At 41.4% G+C, this 22,327-nt stretch overlaps 1 protein-coding gene across 1 annotated transcript in view; it reads left to right on the top strand.

Moving 5' to 3' along the window:
• The window catches only part of Cfap95 (cilia and flagella associated protein 95), an 82,338-nt gene that overhangs the window by 46,021 nt on the left and 13,990 nt on the right, over positions 1 to 22,327 (top strand). The window contains exons 3-4 of the mRNA XM_075975050.1: positions 2,444 to 2,562; positions 3,423 to 3,491. Of these exons, the coding sequence (XP_075831165.1) occupies positions 2,444 to 2,562; positions 3,423 to 3,491 (188 nt within the window). The remainder of the gene's footprint in view (positions 1 to 2,443; positions 2,563 to 3,422; positions 3,492 to 22,327) is intronic.

The following is a 22,327-nucleotide window of genomic DNA, read 5'->3' as shown; positions in this document are numbered from 1 at the left end:
CTGGGGGACAAAAGTGTTCCCTGAAGGCTCAAGTTTCCCTCATACTTGCCAAGATTACGGGATAGAAAGTCCCAGAAGCAACCTGAGGTATCAGAGGGAAAAGCTTGACCTGGGAAGTATTTATACTTCCTTTAGAGGAGTCAGGCTTTTCTACACCCTAGGAACCAAGAAGAACTCCCAATGGAGGAACTTCTGAAGCGATCGAGCCACAGGATGTAAGGCACACTGAGCAGGCAGGCTCCCCTCAGGTGTGCAATGTGGGGGGGGTCATAAGTGGACCTCCCATCCCCCCTAACCTGCTATGCAGATGTCGAATCTACTGGGTTTTCATAAATGCACCACACATGAGTGAGTTTATTCTGGAAATTTAGATCCTTAAAAAAATTGACTCTCAATAAAATAGGAAATATTTATGATATTTTGAAATGAGCTTCTTGTAAACATTTGATTTTTTTAAAAAAAAAAGTCACTTGATTCAAGCTAGGCTTTATTATGCAAATCAAATGGAAATTTTAGTGATTGTCCTGTGAGTTTGTGCTGTGTTAATTTAGCTATCTCATGCACCAAATTGCCAATCTCCACTCTGATAAATATACATATATATCTCAAAAGACTTTTGAACATATGGAAGTGCTTTTATGAATTATGTTTATATCAGATTAAAAGTGATTTTCACATTAAGATGGTTTAGGATTAGATTTGGTTATGAGCATCCAAACCCAGAAATTAACAGGGGCTGTTCACATAAGGTTTTATTTTCTCGTGTAAAAGTCTGGGGGATAGAAGACCAGAACTAGTATGGAAATTTCACAGATGGTCACAAGAGATCTAGCCTCATTACTTTCTGTTCTGCATTCCTTGGGTAAGATCCAGAATGACTGCTGGAAACCCATTACACTTAGCAGGAACAGGAATATAGGAGATTGTCCCAGGAAGCTGTATAAAAGACTTCCACTAATGTTCCATAGTGCAGTGCATACATTATCTACGTGTGAGGGGAGGCTGGGGAATGTAGTCCAGCATGCCAAGAGTCCAGCTGAAATGAGAAAGTCTACTGTTGAAGGGGAGGAAGCAAGACCTAGTATCAGTGGGTGGCATTTGCCTCACTTACATGGAGACTTTGAGTCAACTCTGTGGCCAGACAGCGTCTTCACCTCTTCCTGTACGACTTGCTGTATTTTGACTCTGGTGTGGAGTTTGAAACTTTCCATGTCTGGAAACACCTTCACTTCATACAGCCTTCAGAGGGTTGGGAAATGAATTTTTAAAATCTTATACCTTCAAACAAAATGATGGCTTCTAAGTCACCCCCCAAGAGACATTTAAATATGTCTTCTTTTTGTTGCAATATACAAGGCCTGATCTAGTTTTCCTTGCTCCTGATTTGTGAGCAGGAAAATCCAAGAAGGAAAAAGAAAGAGAACAAAGATAATGGCTCTATGGATTAGAACAGAGAAAATGATGTGGGGAGGCCATGTGAGTCAGGAGCTTGTGGTCTTCTGAGATCAGTGATCAGAACAGCCGAGAATCTAGAGAGCCATGGCCTAGATCATGGGACCATGACCAGAGACACTGGTTAAAATTGCCTTGATTTGCTACAGCAGAGACTGTGCTAAGAGCAAACTGTCCTGAAGCCATTGGCCATAGCTATGATAATCCTGCAGTGGAAGACTTTAAGTTTCCTAAATTCTCCCATTCTTTTTAAAAATTATTTTTATAAACATATTCTTTGGGGTATAATGTATTCTGGAGTTTGACAGGCTGTCTTGGGAAATCTAGTCTTCTGGGATAGGAAAATATGTATTTTCTTGCTGATAAATTCTGCTTCTCTGTTTTGAATTTCCAAAAATCCTGATATCTAAGTTTGTATGGTAATAATAGTAAATCCTAAGCTCACCACAGTCTTCCAGCCCTTGAGAACAAGAACTTCTATTCTTAAGGTCCTCTAGATGTTACCCACCATGCTTCTGCCCACGGTCTAAGTAGTTCTTATAATTTTCAGATGATCCCTCATGGTAATAATTGATTGAGAATCCACTGAATTATCCTTTGGTAGAGAACGGACAGCACAGAATATGGTGACATTGGTGTTTGAAGACCTAGAAGACCTTTAGGGTTTTCTTAGGGAAATTAAAAAGTACACCAGTCCTGAAAGGGTTAAAAGAGGGGCAACTGGGAAGAATTAGTACCTAATTGAATGAGCACTTCCCATTTTATGGGAGAAATGAATTGATTATTATTTTCCAACCACACACAGGAATTGCTAATTTTGGATACTTATGGTGAGATAGTCAATAGCTATGAGCTATTTTTTTTTTACGTTTGAAATGTCAGCTGAAATCAGTAATTAAAATTAGAATATGCTTTAGTAGGGAAATGTTTTAGTGCCTGACCTTGCTGGTGATTAATTAATTTTTCTTGCATGTGGCTTCTATTTCTCCAGAGGTGGATATCAGAAACACATGAACAGATGTCCCAAGCTTTTTTAAACAAAGACTTGGTGCAGAGTAAGAAAAAGGCCTTAGTAAACGATGAAACAACCTGCCCCGGGATTCTGGAAAGGTACTCATTGTCTCTTCTTCTGCTTGTAGAATGCACAATTTCAGGAAGGGTTTCTATACCCCAGAAAGAGGCAAGTAGTCCCAGTCGTGTGCCAAGGACTGGGTCACAAATGTTCTGGTTTCTGCTGACTCGCTACGCTGTTTGCCAAAGGATTCTCCACCCGCCATCATTTACCAATGAAGGTTTTCCTTACCCAAGGTTCAACTAAAACTAACATTTTATTGATATCGTTTTCTGGCTCAGGGTTCTTACTGTTTGGTATTGAACCTTGCTTCTACAATTTACTTATAAAAGGTATTTGGCATCTATGGATCTTGTTTGTACACATGTCAAATGGAAGTAATTTAAATGCTTACTTCAGAGGGTTGTTCTGAAGTTTAGGAGAAATAAGGTATGAAACACACCTAGAAATATTGCTTGCCAGTTGGAATTAGGTAAGTTGCCATTGACTGAGATTAGTTGCTCTGCTGGTCTTACAGTCTGGGTATTGTTAAGTTTGATTTACAAGAGATTGCAGGTATTTCATCGTGTGTATTTCTCCAGAAAGAGACAGAGTGAGTCCTTGAGGATAGCAACTATATGTAGATACACCTGCTGTCCTACACCAGGCAGAGGGCCCCTCCAGAGAAGTACGTAGAATAATCTTTGCTTTATATTGTAATTATTGGAAAACACAATCGAAGTAATGACAAAAATATTAAAACCTCTTGTTGGTTTATTTTAGTTTTCCAAGTATGTAAATATCACAAACTTTAAAAATTTTTCTAAAAGTCATCAGTTCCAAATTAGTTCTGAATGGTTTTAAAAGGTCAAATGTGGAAGTCTGATGTGTTTCTTAAAAGACTCTGTCTTGCTTACAGGGATCCGGAGTTGCCTCCCACGGGCTTTCGGGATGTTTTTACGGGATGCCCACCAGATCAGAGAAATCCGTAAGTTGTCCCTAAACTGCTGCTGATTGTACAAAATGTTGCTTCAACAGCTTGTCTACTGGGGTGAGGGGTGTTCCAAGGTCAACAAAATGTCCTTTACGTTTTTGAACTTTCCTAACAACAGACTTTTGTCCGTAAAGAGGCATAGTAACAATTAACAAAAATGACAATCATAACAATCATAATCACCAACAAATAAAACTACACTTATCCGTGTATCCTCCTATTCTCTAACAGCCAGCTGCAGACTTGAAATGATCTCAGGATGGCCCATGCTTATATCGCCAGCACGTGGGATGCTGTGGTGTGGGTGTTGCGGATCCCAGGCCAGCTTGACTTACATAGTGAGACCTTATTCCCAAACAAACCAAACAAACATACACTGCAAAAAAAGAAAAAAAAAGATCAATTCATAGGAAGCTGATGAAACCGTTCATGGCCAGAGCCCATAATTGAGTCCCGTGCGCACGCACTTCCAGCTGAGGTAATAAAAGGTGATCTGTGTTGCTGCTGCTGCTCTCCCACTGCGAACGCGTGTCCTTTTCACAGATCGCTACGTGTTGTGCTTTGCTAACTTCCATGCTATTTGTCCGTCTCATTAAAATTGCTGCCTAAATGTAGAGCTGGAGAGGTCTCTTGCTTTTAAGTGCAAGAGAGCCATGGCTTGCCTTTGACTGGATGGAAATCCCCACATGAAGGAAGCTTCATTCGGGCAAGAGTTACAAAATAATTGGTGGTTAAATTAACAGTACCTGAACCTTGATGTCTTTAAACAAAGACACTCAAAGTAAGGTTGTGTGTTGATCAAGTGTAACCAGAGACTTGTGGGTACTTCATACTTCATTCACACCTGTGATCTTGGCAGTTGTGAGGTAAGGCTGAGGCAGGAGGATAATGTGTTTGAGGCCTTCTGGGCTAGACAGTAGGCTCTCTCTCTAACAATATGGGAGCAAACCTAAACCAAAGGACATTGGAGCACGGGAGGCTTGCAGGAATTTAGCCTCCCATTTCCTCCCACCTCTTGTGATGGTTCAGTATTTGCTAACTGGGTGTTTGTGGCAGTGTCCTAGAACATAGCTGTGAACAAGGCAAATCGACAATACAGCAAGCAAGACATGGACACTTTTATGGGTAAAGAAATGTATTTATCTGATAGCAAGAATTGTCATTGCAAAATTCTGACCCAATCATTTTTCTAAAGAAGATGCCATGTTTGTAATGTATAAATACGTGGAAGTGTACTCATGATCGAATCACGGCATTCGGGGTGTCTGGTGACATACAGGGCTCACTATGGTAACCGATGTGGGCCTCGTGTCCAATCTGCTGGATGCTTTCCTCTATAGACTTGCTTGAAGTCAGAAGCATTTCATGATTTATTTCTCCCTTTCTGTGTTCTAGTCTGCAAAACCTTTATTTGGAGACTGAGTTGCCTGTCTGGGTCCTCTGATTTTCTTGGCCTTTTCTCTCTCTCTTACTTTGTTTTGTTTTATAGCATCTTCTTTCCTTTCTTTTGAATTTATCTTTTGTTACCAGAGTTCACACCCATGGGATATTTTTCTTCTGCATCAAGAATATTCATAACTATTTTTCATTGTTTCCTCATGCACATATTCTGCTTTCTCCAAGGTGCTTGTTTTTTTCTTTCCCGTTTTTCACTTGATAGATAGAGCTGTCTGTCTATCCTGAAGGCATGTTTCTAGACTGGTAATCAGTCTTTGACATTTATAGAATTGATCAATGGTAAGACTCAAAGACTTTCTGACCTGGAGCTTCCCTAGAGGGGACAATGCCGGTAGTTCTTTCAAAGCAGCAGCGTTGCCAGATTCGTAGTAGAGGCTCCCAGTCTTCCAGACCCCAGTCTTCCAGATGAGGGTGAAAGGCCTTTGTCGTTGAAGACCAGGGCAATCAATCATGTTGGGACATCATTACCGAGTCTACCTTAGAGCATCTCTTGCTTGTGTTGTTGACCAAGGACTTTTTTTTACCCTTTATAACCAGTGAGTCTCCCGCTAAGGAGGGTGAGGCAGTTGCTAGGCAGTGGGAGACTTGGGAGGGAAACAGCAATTAAAATTTCACCACTAAGCAAATATTTCCTCTCAGCTTCTTTTGCTGATTCCAGGATAGTTTTTCCAAGCCACATTCCTCTTCTTTCGAGGTCTTGAAGGTTGTTTCTCCTTTCTCTGCTTTCTGTGTTCTTGTGGGCTCTAACTTCTAAAATATTCTAAAAATAAAGTTTTTAAAAGTATTTTTTTATTTTTTGAGATTATAATTACATTATTTCTCCCTTCCCCTTCTGCCCTCCAAAGCTTCCTATATACGTCTCCTTGTTCTTTTTCAAATTCATGGCCTCTTTTTTCATTAATTGTTGTAATATGTGTGTATACATATATGTGTGTGCATATACCCATATTTATACATACTTTTATATATGCATATATTTATGTATTTAAGAATATATGTAAAGCTTTAATGGAGTCTTCGAGGAAGCAGGATTAATGTGCATGCCCAATTCTGAAGTCATGCAGTCTCTCCTGAAAGGTCATCTTTTCCTGAAGATCTTCCCTGTACCCCCATTCCCATGACCTGGTTAGGTCCCTCCTTTTGGATATCCACAGCACTGTGCACCTCTTTTGTCTAAACATCATTCATCTCTGTGTGTAACGGTTTGGATCACCATCTTCCCCACTGAGTTTCGTGCTCTGAAGAGCAAGGCTACCACATCTCCATCCCCTATGGGTTGGGCTACCACATCTCCATCCCCTATGGGTTCTGGCATGTGGAGAGCCTGATATGCTGTAGCTGTAGCATAGTTACGTCATCAACAAACTGTCTATTTCTAATGGTCAACAGCAAATTATGATGGAAGAGGAATGCCACATTGCTATATTATCTGATTTAGAGATTCGAGGCATGTAGATACAAATGTTTTCAATTTTAGCTTTTGAAGATGTCTTCGAGAAATCAACACTTACTAGTTTGAATTGCAAGAACTGCTTGCTTGTGTAATTTGATTTGTGAGTATGAGCAAGGAAATAAACATATGGGCAACTCCATCCCTCTTCAACTAAGTCCATATATAATTCTTCCTTTCAGCGAATGTATATTAATTACAGGAGGCCACACAGTAGAATTCTGTGGTAGCCTGAAATCTACTCTCTTGGATATTAAAACTTCTTTCGCTGTTTGCTGCTGTACAGCTGTGGAAGCTAAATGTCAACTTTAAAAGGCAATGAATAAAAATGAGTTTGCTCAATGGACCAAAATAATGTGCTTCGGCTTATAAAAGGAAAGCTGTATTCATAATGTAAATTTAAGCTTCATGTTATCTCTTAAGGAAAAAAATTAGAAAGTGGGTATAGCCTTACTATTTAGGGTCCATTGTTACCTTAATTTCTAGATAGCACCATTTATGCCATAATGGTGTTGGTCCGTCTACTTCATTTTCTCATAACTCAGGCAGCAGCTGCTACATCACTTTGCCCCAATATGAAGAGAACACTATTTATTGGTAACAGATACCACAGTGAAACACTGAATATAAGGACAACTACAATATTTCATGCCATGGTCTTGATGCTACTGATTTTAACTATGAAAAGAGGCTCCATTGGGTAATGTCTTCTTCACGTGCTATAGGGAAATTGTACTAGAGAAATATGGTGGCTAGTCTTGATCTGTCGATTTGATGGCATCTGAAGTCAACTAAAATAAACTGAGGAACACTCCTGTGAGAGATTTTCTTGATCAGATTATTTGAAGCAGGAAGAGCCATACTAAAATGTGAATATCTCTTGCTAGTGGCTGCCCTGCATTGAGGTGAGAACCAGTTTCTATGGGGCGCCAATGTAGGGCAAAATCCAGCCTCTCTCCAGGAATCCTCCAGACCTTCAACTCCATATTGGGACCACCGGGACATCCAGCCGCTGGTACTGAGCAACTACCTGATTCTGCCCTCTCCAGTGTGACACAGCCATTGGTGAAATGCCCAGATCATATTCTGTAGAACACTAATAACTCCCCCTTTAACAGACATATTCATTCTGTCAGTTCTGTTCTTTAGAGGACCCCGAGTAATACAAGAAAGTAATACATGAAAGCAGATGGAGATTAAAATTTATATCAAAGACATAAACCTGAAATGACATTTATAGACTTGGAGGCTGAATTAGCTAGTGTTTCCCTTGAGATCCAGCCATTTTCTTTCTTACCAGTGAGTTTCCCAAGGCATTGGCCATGGTTGGTGATAGGAGTGTTGAAAATCAAGGATACTCCAACGGTCTCTTAGAAAGCTACAATGATCTTTCACTTTAGGTAACTGAGACACATCTTTATATATAATACTTAATATTTTTACTCCATGTATACAGAAGAGACTGACGGGAGGCACAGTTCCCTAAGACACATAGGGAAGAGAATAGAAGCACGTATTTACTGAAGATACTAATTTAAGTTTTTCTTTGCCTTCCCACTTCATTATCAAGCCTCTAAAACAAGTTTAACTTAATTTAGATATACTATACTATTTATGAGGCATGGGAAACTAACTTGTAAGTGGATTCTTGATTATCTGATTATCTAATATGAACTCATTTTATGTGAAGGTCTTAGTTATCAGAAGCCGAATGTGTGTGCTTACATACAGATACGTATCTACATACACATAACTGTGTGTGGTATTGTAATGAGGCTATAGGAGAAATCAGGGCTGCCTCCCTTCCTCCCTCCCTCCCTCCCTTCCTCCCTCCCTCCCTCCCTCCCTCCCCTCCCTCCTTCCCTCTCTCCCTTCCTATTTTTTATGGAGTGAGAAGCATGTCCAGGGGATCTGGTGCTGGGTAGAGAAATACCCAAGGAAGACTTTGCACAAGGTCAGCTCTGAGTCTTACATCTTACCAGTGTTATCCAATTTGACTGCCTCCTGTAGTAGTGACTGGTGCATATTTGTTGAAATTTCATAATAAATGTGTCTTGTTTCCAGAATGCAGATGAAAAAAAATAAAGTGTATTGGTCACTGGGTAGCTTTTGACACTAATAATCATTCTTTCTTAGAGCGAGTACAATTTGGGCAAATAGGGAACCTGGGACCTACTTCTGGGACTGCCCACCACTGACGAGGTGACCTTGCTCTTGGCTAATAATCCTCCCTCGCTTCCATCTGGAGCAGGAGGGGTTGAACCAAATGATCTGTAACATCCTTTTCCTGTGCTAATTAATGGCTATAAGGGGAAAGGTGTCTAAATGGGCAAATTAAATGAGACCAAAAGGTAGCGGAGGCAGTTAAGCGTCCGCTGTTGGCAGAGAGCTCCTCTCTCTGCCTGTGAAGTGGTCTCTTCACGGTAGCAGCAGCAAGCTCAGGCCAGAGTTTAACTGCTCCCTGTTCGCTCCTCTCATGGGGCAGCGGGCATTTCTAAAACCTGCCACACTCTGCAGAGCCAAAAGGGACGGCATATAAATCACAAGAGTGCTTTTGTTCTCTTTGTCTTTTCCCTTCTGCGAGTCCTAGGCAAGGCATTTATTTTCTTTTCTACTGACTGTGACAACTTGTCTCTTGGTGAAAAACCATCTAGTTGCTGAACATATTTCAAGAAGGAAAACACTGTAGAAAAAGTCCCTGTGAGGATGTGGAGTAAATAATAATAAACTGTGACAAGAAGGGGGTGGGGGAAAGACCACGGAATAGAAAGGAAATAGATCTGAACTCCATTCTCGTCTCCATCTACTATAGAACTGTTCACTTTAACATGTCTAGGCTTGCTTCCATTCATTGTAATGCAGCTAGGCCATGCGTCGGCCAGGCTCATTCTGTCCATTTCACTCCCCCCCCCACTAGCCCAGGTGTTGGTCACCCGGTCCAGACTTGGACATTTGGAGAACATGCTGTGAAGTAAATGGAGTTTGGGGGCAAAGCCTGTTTCAAATCAGCCACTTTGTCATCTCTGACCATTTGTTGGCATGAAGGGGCTCAGCTGGGGTTTCTGTTCCACGTGATGTCAGAACCGCTATGCTATCCGAGCGGGCTCACTTCCGCTCTTGGAAGTTATTCCTCTTCTTGTGTAAGAACTCAACCGGAGATGTCAGTACAGTATGCTGTCATGACTGCTCTGTGCACCTTTAGTTTCACTGTAGATCAGCTGGAGTCTAAGAATCAGAAAGCAGAAACTGCCAGTCTTCTTCAGGTCTGTACTGGAAAGTGTGGGATCTCTCTTCTGCTCCCTGTTTGTCATGGCTATGACAAAGCCAGCCCAGCAGCAGAAAGGGATCAAAGAACTTCTGCCTCTTCCTGACACCTGCAGAGAGAGGCAGGATTACTGCAGCCACCAGGCAGGCTGGCAACCTCAAGAGGTAATCAAGGAAGCCTAACTTGATCATTCCTGATTGCCTCATTGAGCAGGTCTGGAAAACCAAGAAGCTCAACTTTGTTGCTGGAACCTGAAAAGCTACCGTAATGGACTTGGATGGAGAAGATAAATTGGGGAACAAAGGGCAGAGTGAATGAGTCATTGGTCAACTGTTAACTCAAACCTCGAGAGCCAGGAGACGGTATCGCACGCTTTGACCTAAATTTTGTTACCAAATTATGTTCATTGCCATGCAATGATAGCCAATGGGACATGGTATTACTAGGCGCTAAAACAATCCTCGCCAAGGCACACAGCCCAAATTCCAGATCAGACCAGGACTTGTGCCACTACCCAAATATTGCTATTAGGAAGAGCATCCCGCTAATCTGCCAGCAGCATCCATCAGCTAAGCAGGGGTACACTATATACAGGAGCAGGGTGAAGAGAAAGAGCAGTTCGCTGGCTCTGAACTCATTTCAGCAAATTCAGCCAACTAGAACGGCACCAAGAAACATACTCCAGGCTGAGAAGGACGTTAGCATGATCCCTGCCTCCCAGGGGAAAATGTCAAGCTAGAGTCTATGCATGTCTGAATAATCAGTATCCCCATTTGTTTAAAACTGAAAATTTTCATTTGAAGATTCGAAGCTTGGTGCTCACAAAGATCAACTTATATGCTAATTTGACTAGGCCCATGGATACCCAGAGAGTTAGTAAAATACCATTTCTGTGTATGCAGGTGAGGATGTCTATGAAAGAGATTAGCATTTGAATTAAATCGAGTAAGGCTGTTCTGACCCATGTTGAGTGTGTGTCCTCAGTCCATGGACAAACCCCAACAGAACAAAAGCAGAAGGACCAGATCTGTTCTCCTAGATCTATTAGGATGTCATGGTCTCCCATTCTCGGACACCAGAGCTCCTTGTTCTCAGGACTTTGGATTCTGAACTCATATTCCATCCCTACCCCAAGTTCACATGTCTGCTTATGGGGTTATACCATTAGCTTCCCTGTATCTGAATTGTGTCAATGGCTTTTCTGGTTCTGTGTCTTGCAGAGAGCAAGTTGTAGACTTCTGGTCCTCCATGTCAGCCAATTCCTGAAATAAAACATCCTCATACGAAAACCGTGCCCCTGGGCTCAGGGCCTGCCCTGCCTAAATGTAGCAATTATTATCTCCATGTTTACAAAAATAAAGTGATGTACAACAAACTATATATCAAAATTCTAGTTTTCCTATCATTCTGCTGAATAATAAAACATCTCAGACAATAAGTTTTGGTGCTAATAGATTTTATTAAGTTAATTAATTAATTAATTGTGTGTGTGTGTGCGTGTATGTGTGTGGTGGGTGTGCTCACAAGCCATGGAATGTTTGTGGACATCTAGTGACAACCTTGGGGAATCAGTTTCCTCTTTCCATTACGTGTATCCTGGGGATTGAACTCACGTTGTCAGATTAGGAGGCAGGTGCCTTTACTTGCTCAGTATATAGATATAAACGTCTTAGCTCAAATCCTGGCTTGCTATTAAGTACCAGCTGTGGGATTTCGGACTATTACTCTAGTCCCTGTGCACATGTTTCACCCTATAGAGAATGTAAATGATAAAATCAATTTAGAACACTCTGAAGGGTAACGAATTAACATATACAAGGCCATTGGAACAGTGCTGATGCATAGTTAGCTATTTGGAAGCATTTGCTTTTATTAGTTTTACTCTCATATTTGCAAGTTATGGGAGCCCAACCTAAGCTCGAATAATAAAGGGGAACACTAGCATATGCAACAGGGCGCCTCCAGAATTCCTGTTTTGACTTAGAGTTAGCTCTTCCTCTGAAAGAGAATGTTGCAGAAGTGAGATTCCAAACGTTCTGTTGCGGACCTTAAGAAGACTGGCAGTTTCTGCTTTCTGATTCTTTTTTTTTTTTGGGCTTTATTTGTTTATTTATTTATTTTGGAGAAAGTAACCCTGGCTGGCCTCAAACTTCTTATGTAGACCAGACTGGCCTCAAACTCACAGAGATTCGCCTGCCTCTGTCATTCAAGTGCTGGGATTGAAGGTATGCACCACCACATCCAGCTGTGAGGCTCCTACCATAAGAGCTGGCATACCGGAGATGCTCAATACATACCCAGCTGGTGAGCTCTGGAAAAGGGCATGGACCAGGACCCAGCAATGCTCCAGGCTCATCCACTTCCCTGCTTTCTGATTCTTGAACTGCAGCAGCTCTCTACTGTAAGACTAAAGATGCATGGAGCAGTCACGCGGAGGTGACAACACACTCTATCGACATCTCCAGCAGAGTTCTTACTCAGTAAGAATAACTATCAAGCGTGGAGGTGTGAGCTGTCTTGGATAGATATCACATAGAGCAGAAACCCCAGCTGAGCCCATTCACCCCACTGAGGATCAGAGATAACATATAAAAGTGGCTATTGTGCGCTACTAGCTTTGAATCTACAGAAATAGATAATTGAGATCATCTTCATATCTCTAGGTAACATGTTTATGTAGTTTATTTCTTCCCCAATATTAAAAGTATAGCTATAGTTTTATCATTTCTGAGTAGAGATGCAGGTAGACTGAATGTTGGGGACTCATAATCTAGTAAATCTAGTGAGAGAATCTGGAAACTCTGAAAATCCCCCCACAAAAAGCACAGGAGAAAAACTCCTTGACTTTGGCCTTGAAGATAACTTAATGAATAGCAGGTAAAGGCACAGGCAACTGAGAAAAAAATTAAGATTCATTGAACAGTTAGCGGTTGTAGTTAATACTTTAGGATTGCAGGTATGAAATTCCCTGAGGGTAGATCATGAGTGTTCACATCACAAAAGTGAAAGGCAACCATGGGAAGATACTTTTGTGAGTTTGACTGCATTCATTTCACTGTGCTAGAGGAAGTCCAAACATCACATTACACAACACACCAGAAAGGCAAACCATCGTTATTAAAACAACAACCCCAACAAAGCCCAAGATGGGTAGTGAAGATTTTCAAATTGTCACAATGGGGGCATTTACACATGTCTGTCATTTCTATATATCCCATGCCTGAGTTCCAGGTAGAGATGACACCCAAGCTGTAGATCAATGGGACAAAAAGATACTCTAACTGGAATATCCACTTGTCCTGCCTATGTTGGGTGAGCCTAATCATCATCATGTAAGTTACAGTTGTCATTTACAAAGTATTTACAATCACTTGAAGTCTTTAGCTGGTCTCAGTGGATAGTAACATGTTTAAGGTAGAGTTAAAGTTTAAAGAAAAGAAGGACTTTCTAGAATTACAGAAATTTTTGCTGCTGTCTTTTGAGTCTGCACTTTTCATTTACATGAATACTTTAAAAACATAGATGAGGCCAGGCAGTGGTGGCGCAAGTTTTTAATCCCAGAACTCAGGAGGCAGAAGCAGGCGGACCTCTGTTAATTCCAGGCCAGCCTGGTCTACAAGAGCTAGTTCCAGGACAGGGTCCAAAGCTAGAGAAACCCTGCCTCAAAAAACAAACAAAAAAACATAGATGCTTTATTCTTTCAAATAGCTTCCAAAAATTATTAGGAGCAAGGTAATTCTTCCAGCATATATGTTTGATGACTGTCTACTTTGCACCAGGAAAATTTGCCATTGGTAATATAGATGCAAAAGACAGTCTCATTTGTCTGCTATCTGAGGCAGGAAAAGTAACGCATCCTGGTGCATTGGGAAGACAGACGCTCAACTAGAAGTAATAGAAGACTTAACTAGTAGTTCCTGAGTAATTAAGGGATACATTTGGCCACCAGGCATGAACCCTAAGGTCAAGGAATCCAAAACTGGGATGGTGCTAAGCAATGTCTTAAGGGACCTGAGATGAACTCCTTTTCATCTTTATAGTCTCAGGGTGGTTCCCATGCTGCAAAGGCAAAGCTGTTCTAAAAGGAACAACGTGAAGAGCTTAAAGAAATGCCTCTCTAGAATCTTTATCCCACACCTCACGACAGACTTGTCAGCAGTATTGTTTTAGGCTTCTAGATGAAGAAACGAGAGAGGGGGCTGGCTTGCATAGCATTGAATGGATCAACCTGCAAGGTGTTGCATGCTGGGAGTGAACCCAAGATGCAAAGGAGCGATGTGACTCAAACTGGGAAGTTTAGATGTTTCCAGTTAGAAGAGATACCTGAGCTGTTAGACCAGTTGGGAGAAAAGGCCATTCTTCAGCAGAGGATAGAGGACATGCAGAGGTAGACTGAGCAAGGCCCATCATGGGGTGGGCCTGCATCCATGACAATTGAGTGAGTAGGACTTGAAAGCTGTGTGAAGAATTTGGGCTTGATCATGGCAGTGATGGGAAAGGTTTTCAAGCACTGGGAAGACCTCAGATGTTTGGGTTTGCCAAAACTGGTAGACAACTGAGGCTGCCATCAGGAGACTCTTGACTGTAACAAGCAAAGTCAAAATAAAATCCTGCTCTTTGGCAATGACAGTGTGGCAGGAGAAAAGGTTGCGGCTTTTTGATGCAACAGGAAAGAATTGACATTTACTGGATCGCTGGTTAATTATGAGGATAAAGTGGTTTCGGGTTGCTTCCTAACCTTCCTGCTTAGGCATTCAGGGGGCATGAGGGAATTCAGTGAGGCAACATCAGAGGCCAGGAGATTGACAGAACAGATAGATCCAGGAGACTAGAGAAGAGATCCAGCCCCAGTTGCTAACATTCGCTGAGGCAGCATCAGAAGCCAGGAGACTGAGACTGGAGAACAGACAGGTACAGCCCCAATTGCTAATCTCAATATCAAAGCTGGTTCCTCTTTCCCCAGTCCTTCTCCTTTCATCTATCCTCCACCCTAATAGCTGAATACTCTCTTTTAAGAGTCATGAGATAACAATATCATTACAGTATTTTTAGATGCTGTAACAATTCTCACTTGATAGGGCTCAGTGGGGTGTGGTAACTTTCTATAGAACAGGAAGGGATCTAGAAAGCAGTAGAATTTGGTTTGGATTTTGTCTGCTTCAGTTGACGGCATCATCAACCCACTGTGTTTCATGCTTCGTTCTGCAAACCATACCTTGACCTTTAGAAATTCCACACGTGTTGTCTGCATTCCGTCCTTCCTAACAATCACCCAAGGTCATTTGGGTGAGGTTGCTCTTAACTGTGTAGAGGAAGAAATTCAAGCAGAAGACTAAGGAATCAGCTTCCCCATTAATGAATCCACTTATCAATTTCATAAATATTTATGGAATAAATATAAAGGGGAGGTGTTAAGATGCAGAGTGTTTAAAGGACTGTCTGAATGTTCCAGAATGACTTAAGGGCAGAGCAGAGAGGAGGAAATTTGGGCCATATCACTGTGTTTATGAGAGGAGGGGAAAGATGCTTACAAAGATGACAGGGAGTTTTAGCCGGTACTGGCCTTGGAACAGGGTTAACAGTGAATTCCAATTGTCCTGCAGTTCATCTTTGCTCTCTGACACATACTTATTAACCTTTTAGGGAGTAGTTTCTAAACATCTGCCTGTATTCTGAAGCTGTTGAGCAGCTACTGAATTCCATCTGACTTAATCAGAAGGTAGATGCAGGAAGAAATGACAAGGGCATTCAAATAGTTCAACATAGATTGCCAGCGGAAGTTAGTACCTCGTGTCTCGGACTAGTCTCTAAGTTGTCATACTGCCAAGGATGGTCTTGTCCCCCTGATCCTCCTGCCTCTACCTCCCAAGTCTGGTATTATAGATCTGTACCACTGTGTCTAAATTGACATGAGATGTAAAAGCAAAATGATGGTTAAGGATGGGATACAATTTCCCAGAGTGCAAACACTTAACCTCTCACCCATAACATGGAGACTGTCAGTGGCTAGATTTGTGTTCATAATAGGTGCTCCTAGCCGGGCGGTGGTGGCACACGCCTTTAATCCCAGCACTTGGGAGGCAGAGGCAGCTGGATCTTTGTGAGTTCGAGACCAGCCTGGTCTACAAGAGCTAGTTCCAAGACAGGCTCCAAAGCTACAGGGAAACTCTGTCTTGAAAAAACAAACCAAAAAAAGGTGCTTTTATTGTTGCAGGGAAAAGACTAATTTGAAATTACTTATTTCTGAGACACTCATATTTAGAAGACACCATGAGATACAGTAATTGCATTGTATCCTTGTTCTACCTTCTGGGAAAGGAGGAAAGATAACAGCTCTCCTTGCCTCAGACAAGATATGAAAGAAGCAAAATTAAACGTTAAGGTTTTTGCAAGCTAGAAGAACTCTGTGGGTTGGAGCCCAGCAGCCCATCACCCATTCACATTTCACCTGGTGTTCATGCACATGCAGATATTTTAACGAATGTCATGGCTCTAATGATAAATATCAGACTTGCTCATCAGAAAATATCTTTAGTTATTCTCTGCACCTGTTAAAGGTCAGTGAGGGTATGTGTGCCGAATCGTGGGAGGTACTGGCTGAAAGCCAGCTGTCCAACTTCCAGATAACCTGACAGCCCAGCATTGTTTTCATGAATCCACCAGCATCTGCTCCTCAGTTTTACATTTCCAGAAAGGTCGTTTTTATCAGCATTTATCTGACTCATGGAGACTGACTTGAGCTCAATAAACTCTCTTCCTCTCTCTCTCTCTCTGTCTCTCTCTCTCTCTCTCCACACAAACACACACACACACACACACACACACACACAGAGAGAGAGAGAGAGAGAGAGAGAATTCTAACTAGTTAATTTATAAAGAGAAATGAAAGTTTCTCTTTTATTTTATTTTTTTGCATATCCTAATGAAAGCATCCACCCTCTGTGGAAACCATATGGGAAGCCAGCTTTTGATCAGAGTGTTTGGACTCAGAGCAAGGGGAATTGGCTCTATGATTACAATGATTAATAGCCACACACTCTGGAGTGGGACTCTTGCATTTGTAGGTGACAGAGACAGGAGGTCATCTTAGGCAAAGAGTTAAGTTTGTTTAAAGGCCCCATAGTACAACTGGAAAGAGCGTGGGGGAACCTGCAGTCAGGACTCCAATCCTGCAGCTTTGTCTTCCTGATGGCTTCATCTATGAGGTAGAGACATTACATTCTATGGCTCCTGTCACAGAGGAGTGACTGGCCTTTTTCTGTCAGTTTCTATTAAGGGAAATCCCAAAGGAAATTCTTGATAGCATCAGCATGGGTCTTTGGATCTATCAACTCTAGTTGGGAAAGGGAGAAGGAGGGCACACCCACATGGCACAGTTTGCTCCCTGTGATTCCCAACATGACTTCAAGTCACCGTAGGCTGCCATTGAGTCTGATCAGAATACTAACAATGAGGTCTTCCAGCTCTTCTAGACCGGACAGAGCTACCTATAACCCCAGGGTCACTGGATTCCTGGGTGCTGGTAAGGACCAGGAGTATGTAATTACTCATTCTTTCACACCTTCATAAACATTATAGAGGCTTTAAACTAATAATCTAATGGAGATAAAATGGTATGGTGTTGCTGGGTTCTAACGTCTTCCACACAGACACCTGGAATCAGGTAGAAGGCTGATGGCAGACTCGTTTATTTAACAAGGGGGGAAGGGCGGGGGAGCAGAGGGGGTGGGGCGTGGGGCAGGGACTTCTATACCCTCCCAGCACCCAGGCTGGGTGACAATTGACAGCTGACATCTCATGCTCTTCTCTCATTGGCTAGGCACGATCAGTATCTCTGACAGTGCCTATTGCTAGGCACTCAGAAAACACTGCTTGGTTGCTCCTTATTGGCTAGGCACAGACAAGCCCCTTGGCAGCTCCAGGCAGACTCCAGGTTGGCTCCTTTTGGCCTGGCAGACCTTATCTTCCTACAGCATGACACTGCTATTTCATTTTACATTCACCAACTGCTGGATTTATGGATAAATTTATTGACTAGCATCAATGATCCTTCCCAATTTCTTTTGCAGATTGCCTGTGTGTAGTCTTGGTCAATTTTCCTTTGAGATTTTTTTTTTAACCACTGTTTTCCAAGAATTTAAAATTTCTTATTTTGGGTATTCTGTCTTGGTAAAATGTATGAAAACATCTTTTGTAACTTTCCTTATAGCTTTATGTATGATATTGTTTGGCCAATAGAAGTAAAGACATATTATATGAAATGTCAAATTGTCCAACCCTTAGAAGCTACTTCTCTCTCATATAATACCCATGCAGTACTTGCAACATAGGATTAGCTCATTGTTGCCTCATTGCTTTGTTCACTATTTTGTCATTAAGCCCTTTTTCTTAGAGCCGCACAGCCATACTTAAGTGGCTTGATTTCTGAGCCCTGGAGTCTATCCTGCGGGTTTATTTCTAACTCCTGAAGCAACAGCATTGCCTTAATTAGTGTCATACTACTACTTTGGACCTTTGTGGAGTGAGTTTAACCAGTTCATTCTTCTTTTCCAAACTGTCGTCATTCTGTTTGGCATTTTATGAAATTCTATTTCTATTAGATTTTTTTGTCAACTTCCATGAGATACCATGTGTTTTGATTCATGACAATTAGATGGACTAATGATCGTCATCAATGATTCATCTCATTTATACATAAGGAATTATTCTATACCCAAACTGCATTTTATATGTTTCCCTTCATATATGTAGTATAGAGTTTTGGTTATGAGTATTCTTCTAGGCTATTTGGGGGATTTGTTACAGCTGTGAGAGCTTTCCACTTACACGTTGCCACTCTTTGTTCACTAGGACAAGGGTAAACTTCTTCGTATAATGATCTTGTATCTGACAACCTTGTTGGGACTTGCTTGCTACATTTAGTGAATTGTCTTGGATTTTTTAATCTTTTCAACCTTGGGAAGTAAAATCTTGCATTCCCACTCAATCATTGTGGTACACTCATTTTTTTTGTTCCATTTTCTAGGCTCTACAGTACATCTTTAAACCAAAAGGTTGGTGGAGGGTTCAGTCAGTGGTTGGGAGTATTTCTGGAGGAAAGGATCTTCATGAGCTTAATTTTGATTCTTGCTGTTTTTCTAATAGTAATATTACCTACTTATGCTTCTTTGAACTGTGTTGGATTTTCCTGGACAGGTGGCAATCACAGGTAATCCCATCCAGTTGATCTTACTGAGGGAAATGAGAAGTGTGTGACGTTTGCTCATTATCTTAGTTCAAGAGTGCCATCTTCTGTCAGACCACTGAAGCAGTGTCTAGTTGGCTCTGGTGACAGGGTGAGAAGTGGGAGGCCTGCTGCTGCTGCTGCTGCTGCTGCTGCTGCTGCTGCTGCTGCTGCTGCTGTGCTGATGATGCTGATGCTGCTGTGCTGATGCTGTGCTGCTGCTGCTGCTGCTGCTGCTGCGCTGCTGCTGCTGCTGCTGCTGTGCTGATGCTGATGATGCTGATGCTGATGGTGCTGATACTGTGCTGATGCTGTGCTGATGCTGATGCTGTGCTGCTGCTGCTGCTGTGCTGCTGCTGCTGCTGCTGCTGTGCTGATGCTGATGATGCTGATGCTGATGGTGCTGATACTGTGCTGATGCTGTGCTGATGCTGATGCTGTACTGATGCTGTTACTGATGCTGTGCTGATGCTGATGATGTGTTATTGTTCCAGGATCCTTAATTTCTGGTGTTTAGTTTATCAATTCCCTTGACTCTCTTAGTTGCCTCTCTCTGTTACAGAAATAGTGCCTTTCCAGAATTGTCTTTCTGATTCTTCCTGCTTGGAACTGTGGTTCAAATCCTCTGATCTCAGTAACTCACCGATCAGGATAGTATGATTTTTCTGGAGGTGATGCCCATGGTGTTCTGTCTAACCACAGGCACTTGTTACCATCTGTCCTTCTGTAAACCCTGCCAGCACTCTGGTCCAGTGTGGGCTTTGATCTCACTCTATGGATAATACCTATCTACACACAAATTGAAACTTACAGAGTCAAAGTCTAAATTATAACAAGATGTAAAGGTTCTGTCCAGTTTTTATTTACAATTCTAGAACCAGAAAATACCTAGTCCTATAAAATAGAGTGTTCTGGTAAGTTGAGTGGGTCAGGCTGTTTTGATAGAGAATGCTGAAGAAAGCAGAAACAAAGGAGCTGAACTGCCTGCTTCAGTTTTTTTTCCTTGTAAAAATAAAATGGGTCAGGTCCTCATCTCCTTGAAATATCATATAAGCAACTTAGTTGGAGCTGGCTGGCATGGAGTTTTTCAGGAGCAATTCCATTTTTATTTGGTCTGTTTCAAGTAGTATTTTCCATGCTTTATTATGCTCTACTTAGGGTTAAGTGTGTAGTTTAATTCTCTTTGTTGTTGACCTGTCTTTGTGTGTGGTGTTGAAGGATTTGGGTATATTTAGAATTAAGAAACCAAGGGTGGAAGGATGTTTTACAGTCTCCTTCTGTGACTATAGATTTATCATTTATCTTTGAAAATCTTGCCTTTCTCTGCTTTGCATATCTTAAATATTTAGATTCTTATGAATATTATTGGTGAGTTGCTCTTTTAATAATGAGTAATGGTACCTATAACTAGTGTTTGTTTTAAGTTTTGTCTTTTACATATGCAATTACCAGAAGAAAATATCTCTTGGCTAATACTTGTACATATATTTACATATTTTTCACTTTCAAGATTTTTTAAAAATAATTTTAAGTTTTGAAGCCTATAGATGGGCCTTTAAGAAGTTGTGTGATATTCAATTTAGGGCCAATAAGTATTAAATCCTTCACTGATAAGTTTTGCCTACTTCTTTAATCCTTCCTTCCTTTCTTCCTTCTTTCCTTTCTTCCTTCAAGTTGGTCTTTCAAATTTCATTTACTGATTTGAAAGTTATAAAGTTGAGTATCTTGATTCACTGTCAATTTTATTTATCCTTTGACATTTCATGCATGTATTCAATTTACCTTGATCACATCCAACCTCCTCACTACTCCTGTATCCCTTGGTATATGTCTCCCTTCCACCACCATTTTGCCTTCTGCTTCTACTCCTTCCTCCTCAACCTTCTGTTTTTTATAACAACCCTCTGACCACTGAGTCCAGTTAGTTCTGCCTGCATACTCATTAGTGTGGGGCCATCCACCAAAGCGTGGCCACAGTCACAAAGAAGAAAGCTAACCTCCCTTTCCCAGCAGCCCCAGAGCTGGCAGCTCTTCTCCCATTCATGCTGCAATGGTGACTGACTTGTTCTTGTGCAGGGCTTTTGCTAGTAACCACAGCTGCTATGGTTTACAACTGCAGTGACTTTGTCAGGTCTAGAAGATAGCATTCAACAGAATTCCTCCCCATCTTCAAGGTCTTAAATTTTTTTCTACCCCTCTTCACTGATGTTCTCTGAGCCTTGGGGGAGGGGACTGATATGTAGGCAGTTTAGTCTCTTATTCTCGGCACTTTTGACCAGTTATGAGACTGCCTTGTCTACTACCCACTGCAGAAAGAAGCTTCTCTGACTAAAGTTGAGAGCTACACTACTTTAGGAGCATAAACATAAATATTTACAAGGCAGTTTGACAGTATACTTATTTAGTAAAACAATAGTAGGCTCCCTCCTAGGGCCTTTGACCTTCACATCCATGGGTTTTTATCAGGTTTATAGTACCAGGCATGAAGTCCATCCTGTGGAGCAGATCTCGGTCCAACTTGAAAGTTATTGGTTATTCCTAGAACAGTCATGCCACTATTGCTTCAGTAGGGGGGGTTAGTATTTTAGGATGCAGAGTACACCACTAGTAAGTTCACTGATGGCTTTTCTCCCCCACATGATCTATAGAGCATCTTCTAGGGTCATGAGGGCTATCTAACAGAAATAATATCCAGGTCAGTTCTTGTTTGATTTCCTCTATGTTCTTCAACCAAAATGCGTTGTGTCTTCAGTGTTGTGATTTTACCATCTAACTGCAGTGGGCAACCAAGAACAATAGCAATAGTTTGAGATGTTTGGGGGGCCTTGGGACCCCCATGACCAATAAATAACTTCAGAGGGATCTATCCCACACACTGAAATTTTCATTTAATATACCTTATCTTCTAGGGGAAGCATTGTTTCCCCTTTAAGGCTACGAATGTTCAAACTTCTTTTTAATTAGTTTACAAAGCAGTAAGTATTCATACGGGTTCTTAATACAGTCTTAGTTTTAGTTAAGGCACTTCTGCACCTTCCTCCTCTTCATCCCTTTATCTTCATCTTTGCTTAAACCTTTAACCCTAGCTTGCTCCTCCCCACATACCTCAGCTTTCACATCTCATATGTTCTTCTATCCATTTCTCTCTTTCAAGGCTTCATCCCTCCCATGTGAACTTCTATTTTTGTTCTTTTACTCAAGTGTATATCAGTATATCGAAAGGGATCTAAAGTGTATATCTAAAGGGATTGTTAAACTACAGGCTGCTGGGCTCTGCCCAGAGAGGTTCTCATTCAGGGGATTTGGAGTAGGACCTAACTAGTATCATATTCATGAGTTTCACATCTGCAGATTCAAACAATCATGGACTGAAAACAATGAAAATAAAAACAACTCTATGTTGAACACATAAAAACTTAAAAAAATATTATTGC

Source organism: Microtus pennsylvanicus, chromosome 5 (genome assembly GCF_037038515.1).
Source record: "Microtus pennsylvanicus isolate mMicPen1 chromosome 5, mMicPen1.hap1, whole genome shotgun sequence".
Lineage (NCBI taxonomy): Eukaryota > Metazoa > Chordata > Mammalia > Rodentia > Cricetidae > Microtus > Microtus pennsylvanicus.
The sequence above is the reverse complement of the archived record's forward strand: the minus strand, read 5'-3'. Positions and strand labels throughout refer to the sequence as shown.